At 39.2% G+C, this 22,046-nt stretch overlaps 1 protein-coding gene across 1 annotated transcript in view; it reads right to left on the bottom strand.

Annotated features, from left to right (window-relative positions):
• The window catches only part of LOC143701967 (ankyrin repeat and SAM domain-containing protein 1A-like), a gene marked incomplete at its 3' end in the record, with an annotated part of 44,450 nt that extends 24,127 nt beyond the window's left edge, over positions 1–20,323 (bottom strand). The window contains exons 1-5 of the mRNA XM_077195632.1: positions 20,291–20,323; positions 19,993–20,113; positions 18,878–18,921; positions 18,158–18,257; positions 10,501–10,994 (exon numbers count right to left, since the gene is read on the bottom strand). Of these exons, the coding sequence (XP_077051747.1) occupies positions 10,501–10,994; positions 18,158–18,257; positions 18,878–18,921; positions 19,993–20,113; positions 20,291–20,323 (792 nt within the window). The remainder of the gene's footprint in view (positions 1–10,500; positions 10,995–18,157; positions 18,258–18,877; positions 18,922–19,992; positions 20,114–20,290) is intronic.
• Positions 20,324–22,046: the final 1,723 nt, after the last annotated feature.

The following is a 22,046-nucleotide window of genomic DNA, read 5'->3' as shown; positions in this document are numbered from 1 at the left end:
ATAGCAGTGCATTGTAAAAGAATACTTCTGTAGGACGATGAGAGTGAGGAAAGAGGCAAAATTCTGTGCAATGGGATTAAATATGATAAAAACATGCTCAATCAGGCTGGACAGTACCTTAGTGGTAGTAGAGAACATTTAAAAATTAGGTAAAATATTTAATAAACATGCAAATAACAGGTGGGAAAGTATAGAACTTGTGAATGACAGCTGTTTAAATTCAACAGAAATCTGCAGCTACAATATCATGATGACCAAACCAGCTATACACATGGTAGTAAAATATAAGTAAATTCTAGCTCTGACTGGTGACCAGATTTCAGCAACAGACCCAAACCAAAAGTTATTATTGTAGTTTTATTGTTTGCCTTTCTTCCACATGTATAGAGTGGTTCAGGTATGACGTCAGAACCCGAAAGACTAATTCGCCGCTGGTTCCTTCGAGACTTTCCTATGGGGATTTATAATGGGGGTTTTCAATTAATGAGTCAAATAAAGCCTGTGGTAAACATAACTTAATTAGTCTGCCGGGTTCTGACGTCATCCTGCAGTAATCTATTGATAGGGATAGAAGAAATGACAGGAAATTATGGAAAAAAGATGGGGGAAACCATGAGATCTGCTAAAATGTATTTAATAAAAAATCTATTAAGAGAGTTCAAAAGAAAAAACCTCTAATGTTTCTATGGCAAAAAAATATTTTTTTGACAGCAGTGGTGTGCGATATATATTGTCTACGATAATGTAATTGTTGTTTTAAAGATATGCGATCTGACATTATCGAGTAAATCCCTCACTTTACAAAAACACACCCAGAGAGTGCACGCATGCAGTATGTGATGTAGTCTAGTAGGTTAGACTAGTGTGTGTGAGCATTTAGAGTGCACACTTTCACTACGTGATTTAGTCTATTAAAATGCATTTAGAATCCACCCAATATTCAAGATAAGGGACAAAAATGAATTATTTGATGAACGAAACTGTTGAATGAATGATTCAATGACTCACTCATTTAGACAGTCGAATGCTTCGTTCCTGAATGAATCAGCTGTTTGAATGAATCAGCTGTTTAAATGAATCAGTTGTAACTCAATGACCCACTCATTAACAGTCACTTGCTGCCACCTACTGGTGGTTTTAATTATATATTTAAAGTTTTTTTTTTTTTTCATTTTTAAAATTATTTCAAATGCCAATATTCAATGTTTTACGTTTAAAACATCAACACATTATTTGTATCATTATTTGTATCATTATTTGCAGGTTAAATGCATGCATGTCCCTCTGAAGTGCTTCTGTGTTTCCTCTGCATTGCAAAGATGAATTTTCTTAATAGTGATTTCATTTCATTGTAAAGCCCTAGATTGTCTTATTATTCTAATTTAACTTGATTAAATGTAAGAATTTGGACAAAAGAAAATGCATACATTTATTTAGGTTAGAAAAAAATGGACTTTATAAAAGGTACAATTACAAAAGGTACCGGTTTAAACTTATTGGAAAAAAGATCATTTCTTTCTGTCACCGTTGTGAACTGACCACCACAGAATATGAAAAATATCAAAAACTTACGGAGTCAGCTGTCCATTGCAGTCGCAAACCTGACAAGGTACCAACACAATAAACACACTCAGCAAAATGTCGTTCAACTATCAATATCGATGAAATCCAAGAAAATAGAGATACCAATTTTTGCCAATATCACACACCCCTAGTTGACATTTATTTCCTGACAGTTTTTGTTGGAAATATTAGGCTAAGAACAAGAGACAGAAACAGAACCGAAGCGAGCAACAAAATGTCCTAACTCAGATTTAATGAACCATATCATATTGCATTCTCAGAAAAGTGATTTTATTTAGTGTAATGAGAGTTCGTAGGTGAAGCTGCCTTCAGTTGTCAACAGCGCTGTTCAAAGGACCAGAAGTGACAGACACTGGTTGAGGGGGATTACTTTAGTGAAGCGCTCAGCGGTCTACACTAATGAAATGTTTCGTTGGATCTTCAGTGTGACATTAGATTTCGGCTCATTGACATGCAAGAAGAATATGGCTTGTGTGGTTATCCTATAAAACAACACTGACTCCATTCAACGACCTACTTCAAACCCAAAGGGCGTAACAGGAAATACATAATTGAAAACATAACACAGATTTTGCTCAGCCTCTGAGCAAGCAGTTTTTACACACACACACACACACACACACACACACACACACACACACACACACACACACACACACACACACACACACACACACACACACACACACACACACACACACACACACACACACACACACACACACACCTCATTCAATATGAAAATTGTAATGAAAACACAATTGAGATTCCCATCAGTAGGCCAGAAGGCAAAATTAATGCACCTCAGTAGAGAAGATACACTCAAACAAACACACACACACACACACACACACACCAAAACAAATGTTATTGATTCTCAGGGCCAGAGAGAGAGTGAGATTCAGTGTGAGGGCCTCTTAATGGTAAACCGCTCAAACAATAGTCGAGTCAAAGGCCGCGGTGGAGTCACAGGTCGACAGCTGAAGTATAGCTGAGCCGTGAGGTTCATACGGGGAGGATTGTGTGTTTGTAGTATGGCACAGCAGTTATCTATTCTGAAGACGAACACAAAAACCCCAGGCATCTGGCAAGGCTGGCATGGGCGAACAAAAGGGCAAAAACCAGTCACAAAAGAGCCAAGCTGCCATCCATTTATCGAGTCCAAACTCAGAAAGACTCCTGCAAAGACAGGTGCCAGTCGACCAAGAGCAAGTAGAGCAAGTCAGATCAGATCAGTCCAGAAGAGTCTCTCTCTGTTAATAATGTTATATCACAAAAAAAAAAAAAAAAATCTATCAATCAGTGTTCTGGAACAACAAACAGAAATCCTGTTTACGGAGGTCTGTTTCATATGCTAATTGCTTAAACATGCCATATTGGTCAGTTTAGGGAAATTAAAATCACAGCAAGAAATTGAGAACATGTTCTGAAAGTCAGATTTCGTATTCTAAACCATTGAAATTTTTAAAGGTTTATAGAAATATATCAAACACTGGCAAAAAAAAAAAGCGTACAGGTCTTATTTAATGATATCTATATTATGCTAATTATTAAAGCCTGCAAAATTGGTCTTACAATTTGTAGCAGCTTTAGGAATATGAACTGAAATCAAATCAAACACTGGTGAAAAAGCGTTCTGTCACAACCACTGGAAACTCTTACTTACGAAAGTTATTTTTACATGCAAATCGTCAAAAAAATGCATCTCATAAGTTTTAGAAAGTTTAAGGATATCAAAATCATAATAAACAATGGCGGAAAAAGGTTTGGCACAACAAACGGAAAAACTTTGCGTTAAATCTATTTTGTATGCTAATCTTAAAGCATGCAAATTATCACAGCAAACACAGGTGAAAAAATACTAATGTAAAATCTTCACACAAAATCTGTTTTGTTTGCTAATCATCACAGCATACGGATCAGATCTGTCCGGAAGAGCCTCCGTAAACAATGTTACATCTGGCAAAAAACATGTTCTGGCACGACACACCGGAAATCTTGTTTACGGAAGTCTGTTTCGTATGCTAGTCACTTAAACATGCCAAATAGGTCAGTTTACGGTTATTATAATCGCAGCAAGCACTGGCAAACATGTTCTGGCGCAACAAATGCTCATTTTTACGAAAGTTCATTGGGTAATCTAAGCCGCTGAAACTTTTTAAAGTTTAGAGAAATATATTAAGCATATAGAAAACATTTATTTAAAAATATCCATTTTGTATGCTAACCATTAATGCAAACAAAATTGGTTTAGGAATATCAATTCAGATCATAGCCAACACTGATAAAGCCCTGTTAAATCTTCATGAACAACTGGTAAATCTTATGAAAGTCCATTTCATATTCTAAAAACTTGAAATTTTTAAATGTTTAAAGAAATATGAAACATTGTGTTTTGTCAGAATAAAAAGAAACCTTTAATTTACAAAAGTTGTTTCGTATGCTAATCACTGAAATGTGTGACATTCATCTAAAACTACAAACAGTTCATTTTACTACAGAAGTCTATTTTGTTTGCTTATCATTAAAACGTAAAATATTGCGGGGGTTTTAAAGTGAAAAAAGATGTTAAGGGTTTAAAATTGGCATTTGGAGTAAACACAGTAAATATACAATAGACCAGAATTGAAAGAGAAAAGATCGGTCAAGACGTCATTGAATGACATCATGCTTTTTGTGTTTTCAAGCAAATACTACATCCATCTCTACATCCCCAAATATATTCTTGGATCCTCGCAAGACTTGCACCACGAGACAGTTGTGGACGTCAGCATTAAATCCCACGTACCTGCCAACTGTTTTAAACAGCGTCATCACGCGAGCAGAGCAGCTGATAGGTAGAAAACAAAGCGCACTCACAAACGCTGGTCGGGTGGCAGCCATTCGGCCTGAGCGGGACGCCGGGCGAACCAACGACTCCCTCGTTTAACTCCCTCAGGCGGACTGCATCTCCACATTCAGACCGGACCTCCTTCCTAAACTTACTGGCCCCTACAGAGAGCTTCCCACACGGTCCCGTTCAGTCTAATCCTGAGACAGCCTGAATTAGCATGAGCTGCCTTTCCCTCACAACCCCCTTACCACCACACACACACACACAAACTCATGCAAGTCAAAATCTCCTTTGTATGAAAAATTAGACTTTGTGTGAGATTGTGTGCGCGAGTGTGAAGAGGAAGAACACACACACACACACACACACACACACACACACACACACACACACACACACACACACACACACACACACACACACACACACACACAGAGGGAAAATGATGGGCGTTGTGCGTTCCTGCACCCACACACTGTCACTCAGGGCAGCGAAGTGTCCCGGGCCAGCCAGCCGTGACCGCTGGGGGAGGAGGAAGAGAAAACACACAACAGGAATGATGACAGGCTGCTGTTCGGACATTTGAGACGGCAAGAGAGACTGCTCAAACAGAGACAACATATGGATATAAATCCAGACAGACGGCAGAGAAGATGCTTATGTTGATTCAACGTCAACATTGAACATTTGCATTCATGTTGCATCTGATATGTGACATATTTCTGAGTGAAATAAGATATCTAATGACGCAGTTGTGGAGTGGAGAGAGATCTGTTTTTACCCATCAAAAATTGTTTAGATTATGAAAACTTATTTGATTTCAGGTTTAAATAAGATTTTCAATGTGTACTCAGACTTTGGATACTCAATGAATTCAGAAAGTGAAACGAGTTGATTTTGATTTCATGATGACTCGGTTCAGTTGATTCCACCGTCTGAAACTATCAAGCAATTGCTGAGGCTCTTCAATAAAAGCATGATAATAAAGATTCTCACAGATCCAAAGGGAGAGAAGTGAATCAAACTTCATCATGGGCTCTGAGGGGTTTGTTGGCTGTTTTCAGAAGCTGTAGGACCTTCAACCACAGCTGTTATAGTCTCCCTTCACATGGAAAGAATCAATTACTGTCGACAGAAAACACTTTCTGTTTCTTCACAAGTCCCCGTTTCTTAAAAACATTCTGAAACACTATATTGAACAAACAATCTGATTGATTTCAGAGAGACAGAAAGATACAGACACAAAACAGACAGATAGATAGAGACACAAATATAGATAGATACAGACACAAAACAGACAGATAGACACAAAGATGCATAGATATCTAGATAGAGACACAAAGATAGATAGATAGACAAAGGTAGATAGATAGACAAAGACAGATAGATAGATAGATAGATAGATAGATAGATAGATAGATAGATAGATAGATAGATACAGACACAAAGCAGATAGATAGATAGATAGATAGATAGATAGATAGATAGATAGATAGATAGATAGATAGATAGATAGATAGATAGATAGATAGATAGATAGATAGATAGATAGATAGATAGATAGATAGATAGAGACACAAAGATAGATAGATAGATAGATAGATAGATAGATAGATAGATAGATAGATAGATAGATAGAGACACAAAGATAGATAGATAGATACACAAATATAGATAGATATATAGATAGATAGACAAAGATAGATAGATAGACAAAGACAGATAGATAGATAGATAGATAGATAGATAGATAGATAGAGACACAAAACAGACAGATAGACACAGAGATACATAGATAAATAGATAGATAGAGACACAAAGATAGATAGATGAATAGATAGATAGATAGATAGAGACAAAGATACATAGATAGATAGATAGATATATAGATAGAGACAAAGATACATAGATAGATAGATAGATAGATAGATAGATACAGACACAAAGCAGATAGATAGATAGATAGATAGATAGATAGATAGATAGATAGATAGATAGATAGATAGATAGATAGATAGATAGATAGATAGATAGATAGATAGATAGATAGATAGAGACACAAAGATAGATAGATAGATAGATAGATAGATAGATAGATAGATAGATAGATAGAGACACAAAGATAGATAGATAGATACACAAATATAGATAGATATATAGATAGATAGACAAAGATAGATAGATAGACAAAGACAGATAGATAGATAGATAGATAGATAGATAGAGACACAAAACAGACAGATAGACACAAAGATACATAGATAAATAGATAGATAGAGACACAAAGATAGATAGATGAATAGATAGATAGATAGATAGAGACAAAGATACATAGATAGATAGATAGATAGATAGATAGATAGATAGATAGATAGATAGATACAAAGATACATAGATAGATAGATAGATAGATATATAGATAGATAGATAGATAGATAGATAGATAGATAGATAGATAGATAGATAGATAGATAGATAGATAGATAGATAGATAGATAGAGACACAAAGATAGATAGATAGATAGATAGATAGATAGATAGATAGATAGATAGATAGATAGATAGATGGATAGATAGATAGATAGATGTAGGCCTTTCCAGCAGAGGGCAGAAGAGAGTAACAAACATGGACACAGAGTAGGAAAGCAATAGAGACAGAGAGAGTGTGTGTGCGTGTGTGTTTGTGTGCGTGTGTGTGCGTGTGTGCGTGTGTGTGTGTGTGTGTGCATGTGTGCATGTGTTATGACTAAACACTGCAGAAATTCCACACAAATCTCAAATGCTTGGCAACAGAAACAGCCGAACAGGGTGAGAGACGGAAAGGCAGAAGAAGAAAAAACAAGTCAACAGGCAAAGCACAGGTCGACAGATGAAGAGCAGAACACAGTTGTTATCAGCAGGAGTTTTCTCCCTGAACTCTCGTCTTTTCACATCAAAATGTCTCAAGTGAAGACACCCCACAGGTGATGCTTCAATACATCAGATTAGGTTGTTATTGTATAGAGGACATGTCTCCTGACCCACAGAGTAAGGTTATCGTCATGGTGATAAGGTCATGATAAAGACAGAGAAACCATTATAAAATTAGAAAAACTTGGTCACAGCGTTGATCATTATGAAAGCTACTATTCTAGCAGATCCAAAAACTGTTTAAAGGTGTAATACAATTCTGCCTGAGCTTTGTTACACACTATGAGAAAACAATACTGTATGACATAAGACACTTTCTACAAAGGTGCAAAATAGAGCTTAAAAATAAGAATAAGAAAACAAATAGAAATCATTTCTTTGCCTTTTCAACAAATGGGTAGTGAAAGGAGGTGCTTAAAGTCTGTATGAAAAGGAAATTCACCAAATTTCTATTTTGAATGGTACAGATCTTATTGTGAACGATTCATCATGCATGTTTCATTTAGCAAATTTTAAATCAAAATGTCATAACTTGATCTTCCAGTGAAGAGACAGACTTCTCTCTGTTAATGTCTGCAGGACTTCTCCAAACAAGTATTAGTCCATTTCTTACAATCATCTGGAAGCTCGCATTCAAAACTGCCTCCATCCATCAGAAACTAATGGATTGAACATCCCATCCAACATTTTCTTTTCTGATAATCCATTTCACTCGGATGTACGTCACAAGACGCCGTGTTTGTCTACCTCAAGAAAGCCAAAAAATATATTTGGTACCATGTTACCAAAATCTGGGACATATGTGAAAAAGGTTTAAAACCCTGATAGTGTGATTTTGCCATTTTGCCAAAAGTCAACTTTTAAAATTAAACAGAAATCACTTGGTAACAGAGTTGTGTTCAAAATGTGGCAGACCGTTAAATACGTCTTCACTTAAAAAAAAAATAATAAAAAGAAAAATAGTATTAATGCCATTGAATATTTCAACAGATTATCAAATATAGACATTTTATGTATTTCAACTACTTTTCATGCTAGGTCCATTTTATAGATAGTCAGAGTATCTCACGGGCCTCACGACAAAAACAATCATGGCGTTTGTGCCTCTGATATCTCTCAGCTGTTCATTTGCACTAGGGATGCACCGATATGAACATTTTGACCGATAACCAAAAATGTGAAAGCCAATAACCGACATATTGGCCAATAAATCTAAATTCTATATATTTTGAGAGCCCGATTACAAAAACAAAAGTCTCACCAATAAAAGCCATGTTCCGAACACTCAATTATAATGTTCTTATTATAATGTTATGTAGCAGATATGACAGACTTGCGCTGCACATGTTGCACTGAACTGTATTTTCCTTTTTTGAAGTGATTCAAACAGTGCGCATCTGAAGCTGAAGGAAATATTTATCGGCTTTAATATATAGGCCAAATTTTCTTATCAGGCCGATAACAATAACATTAAAAATGATCATATATCGGCCGATACCGATATGGTGGCTGATATATCGCACATCCCTAATTTGCACACTTGAGTGGAACTAGAGCGTGTTTGGCAACAGTCTTCTGTTACCTGTGACCGTCTCGTCTGTAAGAGTGCAAGACCAGGAGATGGAAACTGTGCATGAGTCCCTGAGTGTTTGTATCCAATGTCTAGATCTTCAGATTGAAGCCAAAGGTACGGTAATGGCGAAAGCTTGATTCTGATTGGATAACAGACATTTCCTTTCACATTCTTCTTGAAGAAATGCCCAAACAGGACATGCAATCTTTAAAGCAATGGTCGGTTAAGCTCAATCAACACCGAAAATTGCAGTTAGGGTTAAAAACTTCAACTGGACGTGAGCATTGTTCACTTTCATTGTGTTTAGGTAGAAATGATAAACTCATAATTTTATTAAAACACTTACATTCATTTAAAAAAAGTGTGTTATTAACCAAACAGTTATGTTTTGCAGTGGGACTACTGTTCTGAGTGGACGAGGCTTATCATGCACCTAGTGTCAGGTAAAAACATAACAGATGTCTTTTGTTTAGACTGCTGTTGGCCGTTTTTTATCGTTTTACAGTGAACATATGCAGACCACTGGAAAGAGACAAATGTATGTTCTTCTGCTGATTCAAGACAATGGTCTGGCAAACAATCTGCTTAGCTCCATGTAAACAAGGAATTTACAACACCTCAAATCTTGGAAGTATCCACGCTTGAACACTGTGTGAAACTTACCTGGAAAGACTGGAAATAACTTCAATAGCAAAGATGAGGTGTACTATAGCCAGAGCATTCCTTTAACACCCACAGAACATGTACAAAACGGTGTCACACGGAAAGAAGGAATTCAGCTTTAAATTCCACAACAGCTGTCAGACAGCATAAGATATTACACTGGAAGAGAGGATGGCTTGTATGAACCCAATTCTGCATTTACATTTCCCTTTCAGTCATAGCACAAAGAGAAATGATGGACTGAAAAGGTCACCATTTACCATTCATTCCCTGCATCTCCAACATACTTCCCAATGGACTTCAGCGACTAACAATTATCTGTGCCATTAACGCTTTCCCATTTAAAATGTTGCCAGCATTTTTGATCATTTTCACAAAAGTTTCAAGGCAACCAGAATATTTTATTGTATGAATATCTGAATATGCAATATATATTAAAAAAAAGAACAGAGAAAATAGTGTGTTTTTTTTTGTCAAAGACCACGTCTGGATCACGTTCAGAACGATGATCAAAACACAGATGGAGTAGATCGAGTCCATCAACATCCCCAAAACACTTGCAATTAAAATAAAGATTTACCTTCAGTAATACCCCTAAGTGAAAACTGAAACTGAAAATACTACTTTTAAATTAGGAATAATTCTTTTCCGAAACAAATGTTCCTAAACTAATGATCTTTAAGTGAGTCTCAAACTGGCTGTTCACCAGTTCACAACAGCCACAAAGAGCTAAAGAATACACAACAAAGAACAATTTCACATTCAGACATCCTGAACAAATACATTTTAAATCTTTCTGCCGAAATTTGGAAAATGGCACTCAATAGCATTTCTTGCACAAATGTTGGTGTCTGAAATTATGATATTTCCTATTTTTTGTGTGTCGTATAGCATGCAAGAAAGACTGTACATCCAGGCCACTTGGGGGAGCTCTTACCTCATCCCATTCTGAAGTGAAGGACGGTGATTTTTCCAGCCTTCTCTTGGCGGTGCTGCAGTTGGACACGGACTCACTTCTCCCACCCAATCCCGTCTCTTCCTCACCGGGCGGGGACACCAGCAGGTCGGAGTCGGACTTGGAAAGGCTACGCGCAAGCTTCAGATCCCCCGGCGGAGGCATCCTTCTCGTCAACGGAGGATCGCGGGCCGGCGAGTTGCGTTTCGGTGAATCTCGCGGCTCTTTGTTGACCGTGGCGTAGATAGCTTTGGGGTCAGTGTCCTGGAGAATGGTTTCCACGATGACCGCTGATTTGGGATGGGAAGCGGAGCTCGCAGACGTGGAAGTGTTGGAAGCCTCACCGGACTTCCCTGTAGAGGACGGCAGTGTGAATGCTTCCTCCCGACAGTCGACCACCGGCGAAGAACCGTGAAGCAGACCAGTGAACTGCTCAGGAACAGCAGCGCTTATATCCTGACCATGCGATGAGCTCTCTGTTAGGAGAGAGAGAGAGAGAGAGAGAGAGAGAGAGAGAGAGAGAGAGAGAGAGAGAGAGAGAGAGAGAGAGAGAGAGAGAGAGAGAGAGAGAGAGAGAGAGAGAGAGAGAGAGAGAGAGAGAGAGAGAGAGAGAGAGAGAGATTGTGGTTACAGACAGATTGTGGAGCAATATCTAGTACAGAGAACATGAATCCACCCACTCTACTGTCCAGTGCCTAAAACAGATCTGTTATTGTTTTCTGACTGGAAAAGAGAGAAAAAGAAAGAAAGAAAGTTGGGCTCACCAATTTCAAAGTGCCAGAGTTACAGAATTCCAAGCGCAGTCTATAAGCAGCTGACATTTCTCCATAGAGATCTGTTTGTGACTTGCTTGTTCTATTCCCTCTCTCCCTCTGTCTCTCTCTCTCTCTCCCTCTCTCTCCCTCTCACTCCCTCTCACTCCCTCTCTCTCCCTCTCTCTCCCTCTCACTCCCTCCTAACAAGCAGACAGCTTTATAAGGCTTGCTTCCAGAGAAGTTATGCCTCACTAAGGATTCCCTTCATTATGAGTGGCAAGCCTGAAACAGGATCCCACAGAGATGATTCAAAGAAACACACACGCTCTTTCTCACAAACACCTCTTTACCACACCTCTGCATTGGGTTCTTAAAAATTAAATCCCTGCTTTGTGATTGTGAAAAATCCTTGTCCTGGAGTAGCACACTTACAGATCTCTTCTTGCACTCTCTCTCTGGCCTGAAACATACTATAGGCAGGGACATGAACCCTTCTTTGCTAGCTTGATTTCAAGAGAGAGATGCATTCTCAGCATCACCACAGGGAGCACTATAACGTACATTAGTTCAAACCGCCTTCTTCTATAATGAGTTTTCTCTAAGTTCAACAACTGTTATGCTGGAGCAAAGGATCTTGCCGAATTAGTTACAAAAAGTTATTTTTAAAGATCCAAAGATGCCTTCCCTACTATATAGTAAGGGGAAACGGTATGTTAAAATAGTAGTATGTCCGAATTCATACATAAACTGTTGGGTTTGAGTCCCTGGATGACCTACTACTTCCACTGAGATTCTGAAGTGTGCATCTGATGGGCACTTTACTATCCCATGAGGCTTTGTGAATGGAATTGACGCGACAACAACTGACGCCTCCAAGTGACATGACAATGATAACATGACAGATGTAGCACGTCCATTCTACACACATTCATACTATATAGAACATATTTTTTTAGTTTTTTTATATAGTAGCTACTCAGACTGTATGCCATTTTGGATGCAGTTAGACAGACATTTCAAGGAAACTCTATCGCCCCTTATAAAAAATGCAAGTATGGGAATGTAAAATTGCAATTTGGCCAACATTCACATCTGTGCTTGTGCTCTTGCGTAGACTCTGTTTCTAGCCTAAACAGAACACTGCAAACACACAAATCATGAGATAAATCCAACCATAGGATTCAGATATGACCCAGATAGCTGGGCAAACAGCCACCATACCAGAGAGATATCCTGCAGTTGCATGTGGTGTTTGATGACCAGAAAAACAAGTCAGCCATGTCAGGTCAGAAACATTCTGTATGCAAGTATACAAACATACACCTGTACAATACTGGACATGAATCTTTCAATACTGGAAGTAAAAAACCTCAAGGGGGTGACACTGTTACTTTCATAGCTTCTCTGGTGCAATTAAACAGGATTTATTATTATTCCGGCAGCTAGTGTAACTAGTCCTCCCACTACGAGTGGGATTCAAACCAGCATGAAGCAAGTGTGCCACTTGTAGGCAGAGAAGTGGGGTTAACTTGCTAGCAGGCATATGTAACACAAACCCGCCTAAACCTAATTTCCATCTGGGTCACGGCACCAATGTAAGTGGTCCTCAGAGCGGGATTTGAACCAGGGTCAACCAACATGGGAGGCAGGCGGTCTTAACAAGGACTCTAAAGAGCACAGCCTCCAGTGCAAGAGTTTAACTCCAACTGTGATCAGACACTTCTGAACCACCTAATTAGGGTGCTCGGATTACTTGAAAACAATAGCCAATCGGTTTGGCTAACCCTGCTCTAGCGTCAACCCCTAGTATGCCACTTAAGGCCAGGGTAGGGTTGCACCAGCCGTTCGTAAGTTCTTTCTTAAATTGGAATGTAAAGTCCACACTAGAGGCTTAGTAACTACTAGCTAGTTTGTAACTAACTCTGTACTATATTCCGTTGCACCATTTGTTCGTAAGGCAGAACGTTGCTAGTAGGTCGTAAGCTCTCCGTAAAGTAATGCATAGTCGCATATTATGACGTTTAGCCTCGATGAAGCGCCTTCAAATACGTGAGCAGAAGTTGTGTCGAATTGCCGTGAATTTCAGTTTATCCTTCATTCTAACATCTTTTACCTCACGTTACTAACGTTAAAAATAAGTTTCCATTAAATACGATACTTGATCATAACTTAAGTGTTTTTATATGTAAATAACATTCAGAAACTGTACTTGAAATGAAATAAGCATCAATAAATAAATATTGATACAAAAAACATAAGATATTAGTACGTTTATGGATTATGACTGATATTTGACATGCACAACATGGACTGATGCACACAGCGGCGCTGTTTAGGACGGGTTGGTGTTAAAGAGCCGCTAACAAAGTTGTCTTTTCACATAATGTTCTCTCTCTTGAAATGTAAGCGAGTGTAAATGTCAGCATTATCATATGTCTAAAGAATTGAAGTCTGTCAGGTAAAAGAAGAGCTTATTGATGCAGTTTAGTCTGTCTGATATTTTATTCCAACCGTTACTCCTTATCGGAGGCTGCCGTAAATATTTCGTTGGAACGTAGAGTTACGTTTAAACTAAGTTTAATGGTGCAACGTAAAAATATTTAGTAGTTCGTAAGTTGTAACTTAGTTCCCATTTACGTCAAAACTAGGCTAAGTTGTAACTTACGCACAGCTGGTGCAACCGGCCCCAGGGGAGTGAAGTTTACCAGCACAGCTCTTACTAGCTGGCCTCCATTACACTACCTATAAACATGTTGGCAGTTAAACCAAAATCCCTTTTCAAGGCAAAACGTTTTGCCCAACCCTCTAAGTACAATTACAAGAGAGAACTTGGACAGTTTACGCTAATGCCAGCTTTAGTGCAGTTGATAAGGCACATGTGTTAATTGTGAAATGTGTTAATATAATGCACTATCCATTTAATTGTACATGTGTGTAAAAAACAAAACAAAAAAACAAGTAGGAATGTTCCACGTATCTCACGTTGTTGATGACAAGGAAATAACAATCAAACACAAAATCCATCTGTCATATGGTAGAAGATCCTAAATTAGGTAGATATTGACCTGAACAAGTTCTGTAACATTCTCACACCACACCATCAATCACCTTTTGATTACCAACGTAAAATGTGGATCTTGAAGCTAAACCAGATCCGTTAAGTTTGGCAGTGAGAGTTTCTGTTAAAGTTAAATCATTTCAGTGCTAATGTTTGGTTTACAATAAACTCCAACTTAACAACTCTCTCCTGAGAGCTTAGGTCATATTTCAAGCTATCCAAGGAATTGTGAGTGAATAAACCGCCCACTCTGTGAGGGACTGGTGTGTGCCGAGGGACATTCAGACACACAAGACCAGAACCATGAGTCTAATCACATTCTCATGCAACACACCCAAACACACCCACACACACTGGGCCTTCAGTCTGTGTATGCATACGTGACGTCATTTTAAATCAGCAAGACCCTCTGGAGAAGATGAAGTCAGTGCTGTTCTCCATCCAAACCCAAGGCTTTAGCGTTAACACTACACAATGACTGCATTTTCCATGTTTACTCTAACAACAGGAACAATGTTTCCAGGAACTAAATGCATGCAGGGTTTTAAATCATCCAATGTTCAATGAAATAAAAGCACTGTGGACATGTTTCAAGCCAAAGAACACCGTAGCTCTGTTTCTAAACCTAGCACCTCACAATCTGCTATCTACGTAACATTTTAAGGTCACATTAGCGAGAAATTCTGTGAAATTTCAGGAGAAAAATATGAAGCACTGCTCACACAGGAGTCACTTTCAAACCAAGCAGCTTTCTGTTGGTCGCATAACTAACTTCATGAGTGAAATCTGTCTGGATTTTTTCCCCCTCACAGGAAACTGTAGATTGTGCAGATTCCAATTGAAATGACTGGAGAAGTTTAAAAAAAAAAGTCACCTAGTAACAACAAATGTACACCTTAAGCAGCATGCTAACTGAATTGAAACGGATCTGAAACCCTTTAAATACTCGCCACACAAATAGCCGTCCCATGTGAATAACACAAGTCTAACACTTCCAACAGAGTTTCAAGTTAGCATCTTGCCAACGATGTCATACTGTAACATGTTTAAAAGTGAAAAGCACATATGTATAAGACAACATAGGCTTTAAAGACACAGCATTTGAACCAGCCTAAAATGATTTCCTGGTCTTTGTTGTTCTACAAGCTCAGGCTGGTCTGGAAGATAATCTCAAACCAATCAGTTAAAGCGGTTTTTCTAGAACTCTTTTTCAGATCATGTTCAGTGTTTAATGAAATAAGTATAAGTATCTATAACATTTATCATACTTTTCCTGTTGTAAAACAAACTTACATAATTTAGCACATTATCTACATTAGACCTTATGCGCCAAAGAAAGAAGTGCGCAGCGTCTTTAGAATATTGTCTTTAAACTTAGTTTTTTTGCGGTCGCTCTGTATATTTCTATGGCATCGCTGTAGAAGAGCAATCAGCTAGTGAAGTGGATTTCTTAATTGTAGAGGTAACGGAAGTTATCACGAGCTTTGTAATGTTTGAAGCGGATGTCATAACAAATGTCAGTAGACCGGGAAGATTTTAAAGGGGTATTTCATTCATAAATACGTAAGATCGCAGTGGAAATACAAACCAGAAGACAAAAGACAACAAGTGCAGCGCTGAAAAGGGGCGGGGCTACATACGGTCTACAGAGCGGTGCCGGTATGACATCACTTTGTAGGCCAAAGCGCGGAAGAGAGTTATTTTAGCACTTCCGGTTCCATCGTCCCAACGTCAATGTGTTTTTTACAGTAAATGGGGTTTTGGTTAAATGGCTGAAATAAGGTCTGCGGTGAACAGAAGCTCAACACACTTAAATGTTTTATTCTACGACATAAGATACATCATGATTACCCCACTCATGATGTTTTGAAGCCGTTACGCGTCTGGAAAAAGGCGGATGCTAACAAGTGGCTAAAGAGACTACAGAGACTGTCGAGGAGATTAAACCTCATCACGCTGAACAGGTAAACTTGTACTGCCTTATTATGCTTATAATTGTGCTCTTATAAACTATTCTAACTCAAACGCTCTGGGAAAATGTTTTTAGGTAAAAACTGAGAGAGTTGTGGGAAGCTTAGTGACGGTGACGTTGAAGTCATGTGACCATGGTGTAGTTCGTTTATAGCTTTTTGCTTTGCATTTAGGCTTCAAAATTCATTAAAGTGGTTCATCTGTGATGATTATCTTGATGGATAAAACGTGTTTTCTACTTTAATCCAAAAGCCTATGGAAAAATCCTATTTTTGGAGGGAGCCAGTGCGATGCGAACTGCCGGTTGTCCTACAAAATGACGTCATACCCGCACCACACTACACTACACTGAAATAATGGACATTATTTCACTCTTTTTTTTTTTAAATAGAAGGCTGTGCACTATGTAGATAGTGTTGTACTGAGCAAGTTGAACACATCCAAGCACACTTGAGCAGTGCTGACATCTGATGAGCTGAAGTAATGTCACCCGTCAGAAAGTTCTAGGGTAACAGGCTCAGTTCAGTCCTCAGCTGTTGCGTCTCCTCAGCTAAGTGCTAAGAGCTTCGGAGGTGCGTGCCAACGGTGAGAAGCGTTTATTAAAAGAGGGAAGGGACGTCTAAAACACACATGCTTTTGCACTCAGGATGAAGCTTTCATCTCCAAAGCACTAAGGTCAGAACCTCCTTCAAGTCCTCAATACATCAACACATCGCTCCCGCTGTGAGAGCCAGACATGAGAAATATGACAAGCTCACACCCTGTTATTTGGGCGTGTGCTGGTGTGTGTCTACAGAGTGATTTCCTGCAGGGTGACTGACAGGTGCGGAGCGCAGTACGGCAGTGGAGGTGGCAGCTGAGGTCTAAGGGACGAGAAGGGCAACGAGACGAGGAGAGACGCTCTGCTGTTTGTTTTGAAACACGAGGAGAGTGCAGGGGCTTTCATATAACTTACACTGGCATTTATCACACGTACCAATGCTATGAAAATCAAACCATATTAGAACAAGAACTTTATACCATGCTACAATATAATGGCGTTATATCACCTTTAGAGTGAAACTAAGCCGTAATGGCATTTCTCTTGAACTCTTGGCCAGCAATGCTAACTAGAGTCGTGTTACACTGAGTAAACATTGTTCTAAGTTAGGCAAGGATTTCTGAGTGACGACTTTAGGAGGATCAGAGAGGGACACAGAGACAAATGCTCTGGACAAATGTCCACTTTTGTGTTACCATTCTACCAATATTCTTGCTCCAAAACTGTTGACAATTGGGAGATATTTTGGAATAGTTCACCCAAAAATGAAATATAGAAAACTTTTATTGTGGTTTAATGGTGATGAGGATATTTTTTGTCATTGGAGATTGATGGTGGCACTACTTCCATTCTATGGAAAGGAGCGGTGTGAACATTCTTCAACATTTCTAAATTTTGCGTTCCACAGCAAAAAATAAATAAATACAGCATTCAGAATTTGAAAGACCTGTGATGGAATTTTTCAGAAAAAACTTGATGTGAGTGAATGCCAAGATTTGTCAGAGAAAGCTTAAGTTTAGCAAGCAAATGCATAAGTTTTTTCATGTTTTTCCCCATGTCCCTTTAGGGTCTCCGTAGGAATGACATACTACATAATCCTTTAAATACAGCCCAAAAGAACACGTCGCATACAGAAAGCAAGCATTTAAAAGAGTAAAGATCATGTAGTCTAATTTGTTTGATACATATTTGGCTGCTAAATCGTAGTTTAATCTGTTATACTGTTATTCTACTATGGCAGCAACATTGTCAAGGCCAGTTCTTAGTGTTTACGGGGTCATTAGGAAGTGAGCGTTCACATATGCACACACTTACCTCCAGACGTCTGGCCTGTGCTAAAAAGAGGAGCTGGCGGCTGCAGAGTGTTTGTGTTTGACGCTGGAGGTCGTAGGTCAATGTGTGTGGCGGTCTTTCGCTGCAACAATAACACCAATATTCACACATTAAGGAATTTCTAGCTTTTATCAGATGTGCAATCACACACACACACACAACAGATGCTGCATACAGATGATAATTGACTGCACACTAGACAGTGTTCAGGCAGCGTGACCGATTTGCTTCCTATGCAGGCAGCATTTTGAGGCATCATGAGTAACTCCAGAGTCCTGACCTGAACTCCTAATATACTTTGTTTTAGCAGCATAGCATGTACAGTATCTTTCACAAAGGAGACAATCCTTTGAAAATAAATATAAGATGGCGAACAAGAGAAATGTTGATTATACATAAGCATATTTCATTCAATACTGAAAAATCTAACTAAAAATGTATTATTTCAACAAATAATTGTGTGGGCTGCATAGTTTTATGTTTTAAGAGTATCAAGCTATTAGCTTAGTGACATGCTAATTTTAAACTCTGCTGGAATGCATTGAGTCGAGTCTCTTGTGTGAAGCATTGTGTGTTAATGCCTTAAGCGCTTTAAATCACTCACTTATGAGGTGTCATAGCAGTTGGGATGTTGCCTTATAAGCCTATGTAGGAATTAGGCAGTGAGGTTTTGGAACAAGCCTAATAATCGATATTTCTCACCTGAGGTAGGACACTGTTGGAAGACTTGGCTGAGATGTCCACATCTGGAGATAAAGACATCAAGTTATGTCAACAATAAAATAAACAACCAAAGATAGCAAATGAAGGTCACGTCCTATAAATTTGGGATATATTGATTGACTTCACTTATAAGACATTCCCTATCCATTTGAAACGGTGTTATTTTAGCATTAGTTTCAGTTTTCATATTTATTTGAGTTAAGTTGTAGTAATTTTGTTGCGCTTTTGTCCTTTATATTAGTTTTCTTTTTATATTTCTACTTTTTAACCTTTTTTGAGAAATTTTGTTTAGGCGCTAAACCAAAAAGAGCCACCGGGTGAAACCCACATTTCATTGATTTTTTTTAATGCATTCCTCTTTCAAATATTAATACATTTCTGTCATAATATCAGTTCTATCACGAAATAGTCACCAAATATGGAAGCTCGAGTCCCAGTCCTCCGACGATATGAGTTTTGTCAAATTTGAAAAAGATTTGATTCTAAAATAGAGCAGTACATTTTGTAATATGACAGCGCCCACTAGGGGGGAGGAGCCGGCTTGAAGGTTTAAAATAATATTTACATGCTAACGCATTGTCTGATTTCAAAACAGCTTTCACAGGATGAATTTTGAGGGTTTACGTTTTCAAATGATACCTAATTTATAATGATTACTAAACATGTGATAGGGAAAAAAGGCAGTAAAAAAGTGGACACCACAGTTAACTGGTTAATTCGTTTTTATTTTAGTTTTAGTAATTTTAGTACTTCAACTTGTTTTCATTAAGTTGCAAGCCAACATTTCTCATTTTCATTTAATATCTTGTTTTATTTCAGCTTCATTTCAATTATCAAAAATAATTTTTAATAGTCTTAGTTTACAATAATAACGTTTTGAAATCACTTTTTGATTCTTTCAAAGAACGACTAGATGTAACATCTGATCTTATAGCATAGCATAATGTTGTAGTTCATGTTTTCAGTGATGACAGTATCATATATTTATAAGGGGCATGTGCAAATTGGCTCATGTTTAATAAAATCTATAAAGCTTGTGTGAGGTCTCATCACCATGCTAAAGTCATGTAGCAAATGTGTAAGAGTGTCCATACCTCGCTTGTTTTGTGTGTTGTTGGGGATTTTGGTCTGTGCGGTGACTAGCAGTTCATATGTGTGGTCCTCCTCTTCCAGGGGCTCGACACGTTCATCCACACTGCTGTTAATGTGAACCGCCTGCAGAGAGAGAGCGAGAGAGAGAGAGAGTGAGAGAGCGAGAGAGAGCGAGAGAGAGCGAGAGAGAGCGAGAGAGAGCGAGAGAGAGCGAGAGAGAGCGAGAGAGAGCGAGAGAGAGCGAGAGAGAGCGAGAGAGAGCGAGAGAGAGCGAGAGAGAGCGAGATTGTGGTCACATACAGATTGTGGAGCAATATTTAGTACAGAGAACATGAATCCACCCACTCTACTGTCTACTGTGAGAGAGAGAGAAAATTTCTACAAATTGGCATCGGCAGAAAAACATTTGATATTATAAAATCTCTGTACAGCAACAGCAAAAGTGCGGTGAAAATCAGCGACCACAGAAGCGCGTTCTTCCAGCAGGGCCGTGGAGTGAGGCAGGGCTGCAGTCTGAGCCCGACTCTATTCAACATCTACATCAATAATCTGGCATCAGCGCTGGAGAGCTCTACTGTCCCAGGCCTCACTCTACAGCACACACAGGTCAGGGGTCAGGGGTCAGAGGTCAGATGTCTGCTGTACGCGGATGATCTGGTCCTGCTGTCCCGCACACCTGAGGGCCTTCAGCAGAGCCTGTCCCTGCTGGAACAGTACTGTCACGACTGGGCCCTGACCGTCAATCTGGACAAAACCAGAGTCATGGTGTTCCAGAAGAAGGCCCGATCTCAGCGACACAAACACCAGTCGCTGTATAAAGGCCAGGTCCTGCAGCACAGCACTAGCTATAGCTATCTGGGCATCGACATTAGCGCTTTGGGACGCTTCGGTCTGGCTGTCAAAACACTGAGTGAAAAGGCTCAGAGGGCTTTTTATGCTATAAAATCACGATGTGGCCACTTAAATTACCCATTAAAACCTGGATAAAATTATATAATTCAAAAATAAAACCAATTCTTTTATATGGATGTGAAATTTGGGGACAAGTACTAAATTTAAAAAATTGGGATAAAACACCAGTAGAAAAATTACAATTGGAAATTGCCAAAAATATTTTAGGGGTTCATAGAAACACATCCACTGCCGCCTGCAGGGCTGAGCTAGGCTTGTACCCGCTGAACATCGAGATCCAGAAGAGATCTGTTCAGTTCTGGCATCACCTCCATCAGTCTGATCCTGAGTCAGTCCAATATAAAGCCCTCCTCGCCAATGAACCCTCAGCAGAACCTCATCCTCTACACACACTCGCTCTTCATCACCTCCATCAGTCTGATCCAGAGTCAGTCCAATATAAAGCCCTCCTCACCAATGAACCTTCAGCAGAACCTCCTCCTCTACACACACTCACTCTTCATCACCTCCATCAGTCTGATCCAGAGTCAGTCCAATATAAAGCCCTCCTCGCCAATGAACCCTCAGCAGAACCTCCTCCTCTACACACACTCACTCTTCATCACCTCCATCAGTCTGATCCAGAGTCAGTCCAATATAAAGCCCTCCTCGCCAATGAAAGCTCAGCAGAACCTCCTCCTCTACACACACTCACTCTTCATCACCTCCATCAGTCTGATCCAGAGTCAGTCCAATATAAAGCCCTCCTCGCCAATGAAAGCTCAGCAGAACCTCCTCCTCTACACACACACTCACTCTTCATCACCTCCATCAGTCTGATCCAGAGTCAGTCCAATATAAAGCCCTCCTCGCCAATGAACCCTCAGCAGAACCTCCTCCTCTACACACACTCACTCTTCATCAACTCCATCAGTCTGATCCAGAGTCAGTCCAATATAAAGCCCTCCTCGCCAATGAACCCTCAGCAGAACCTCATCCTCTACACACACTCGCTCTTCATCACCTCCATCAGACTGATCCAGAGTCAGTCCAATATAAAGCCCTCCTCGCCAAAGAAAGCTCAGCAGAACCTCCTCCTCTACACACACTCACTCTTCATCACCTCCATCAGTCTGATCCAGAGTCAGTCCAATATAAAGCCCTC

The sequence above is a fragment of the Siphateles boraxobius genome, unplaced genomic scaffold (assembly GCF_051911475.1).
Source record: "Siphateles boraxobius isolate OS27281-9 unplaced genomic scaffold, OSU_SipBor_1 332, whole genome shotgun sequence".
Classification (NCBI taxonomy): Eukaryota; Metazoa; Chordata; class Actinopteri; order Cypriniformes; family Leuciscidae; genus Siphateles; species Siphateles boraxobius.
The sequence above is the reverse complement of the archived record's forward strand: the minus strand, read 5'-3'. Positions and strand labels throughout refer to the sequence as shown.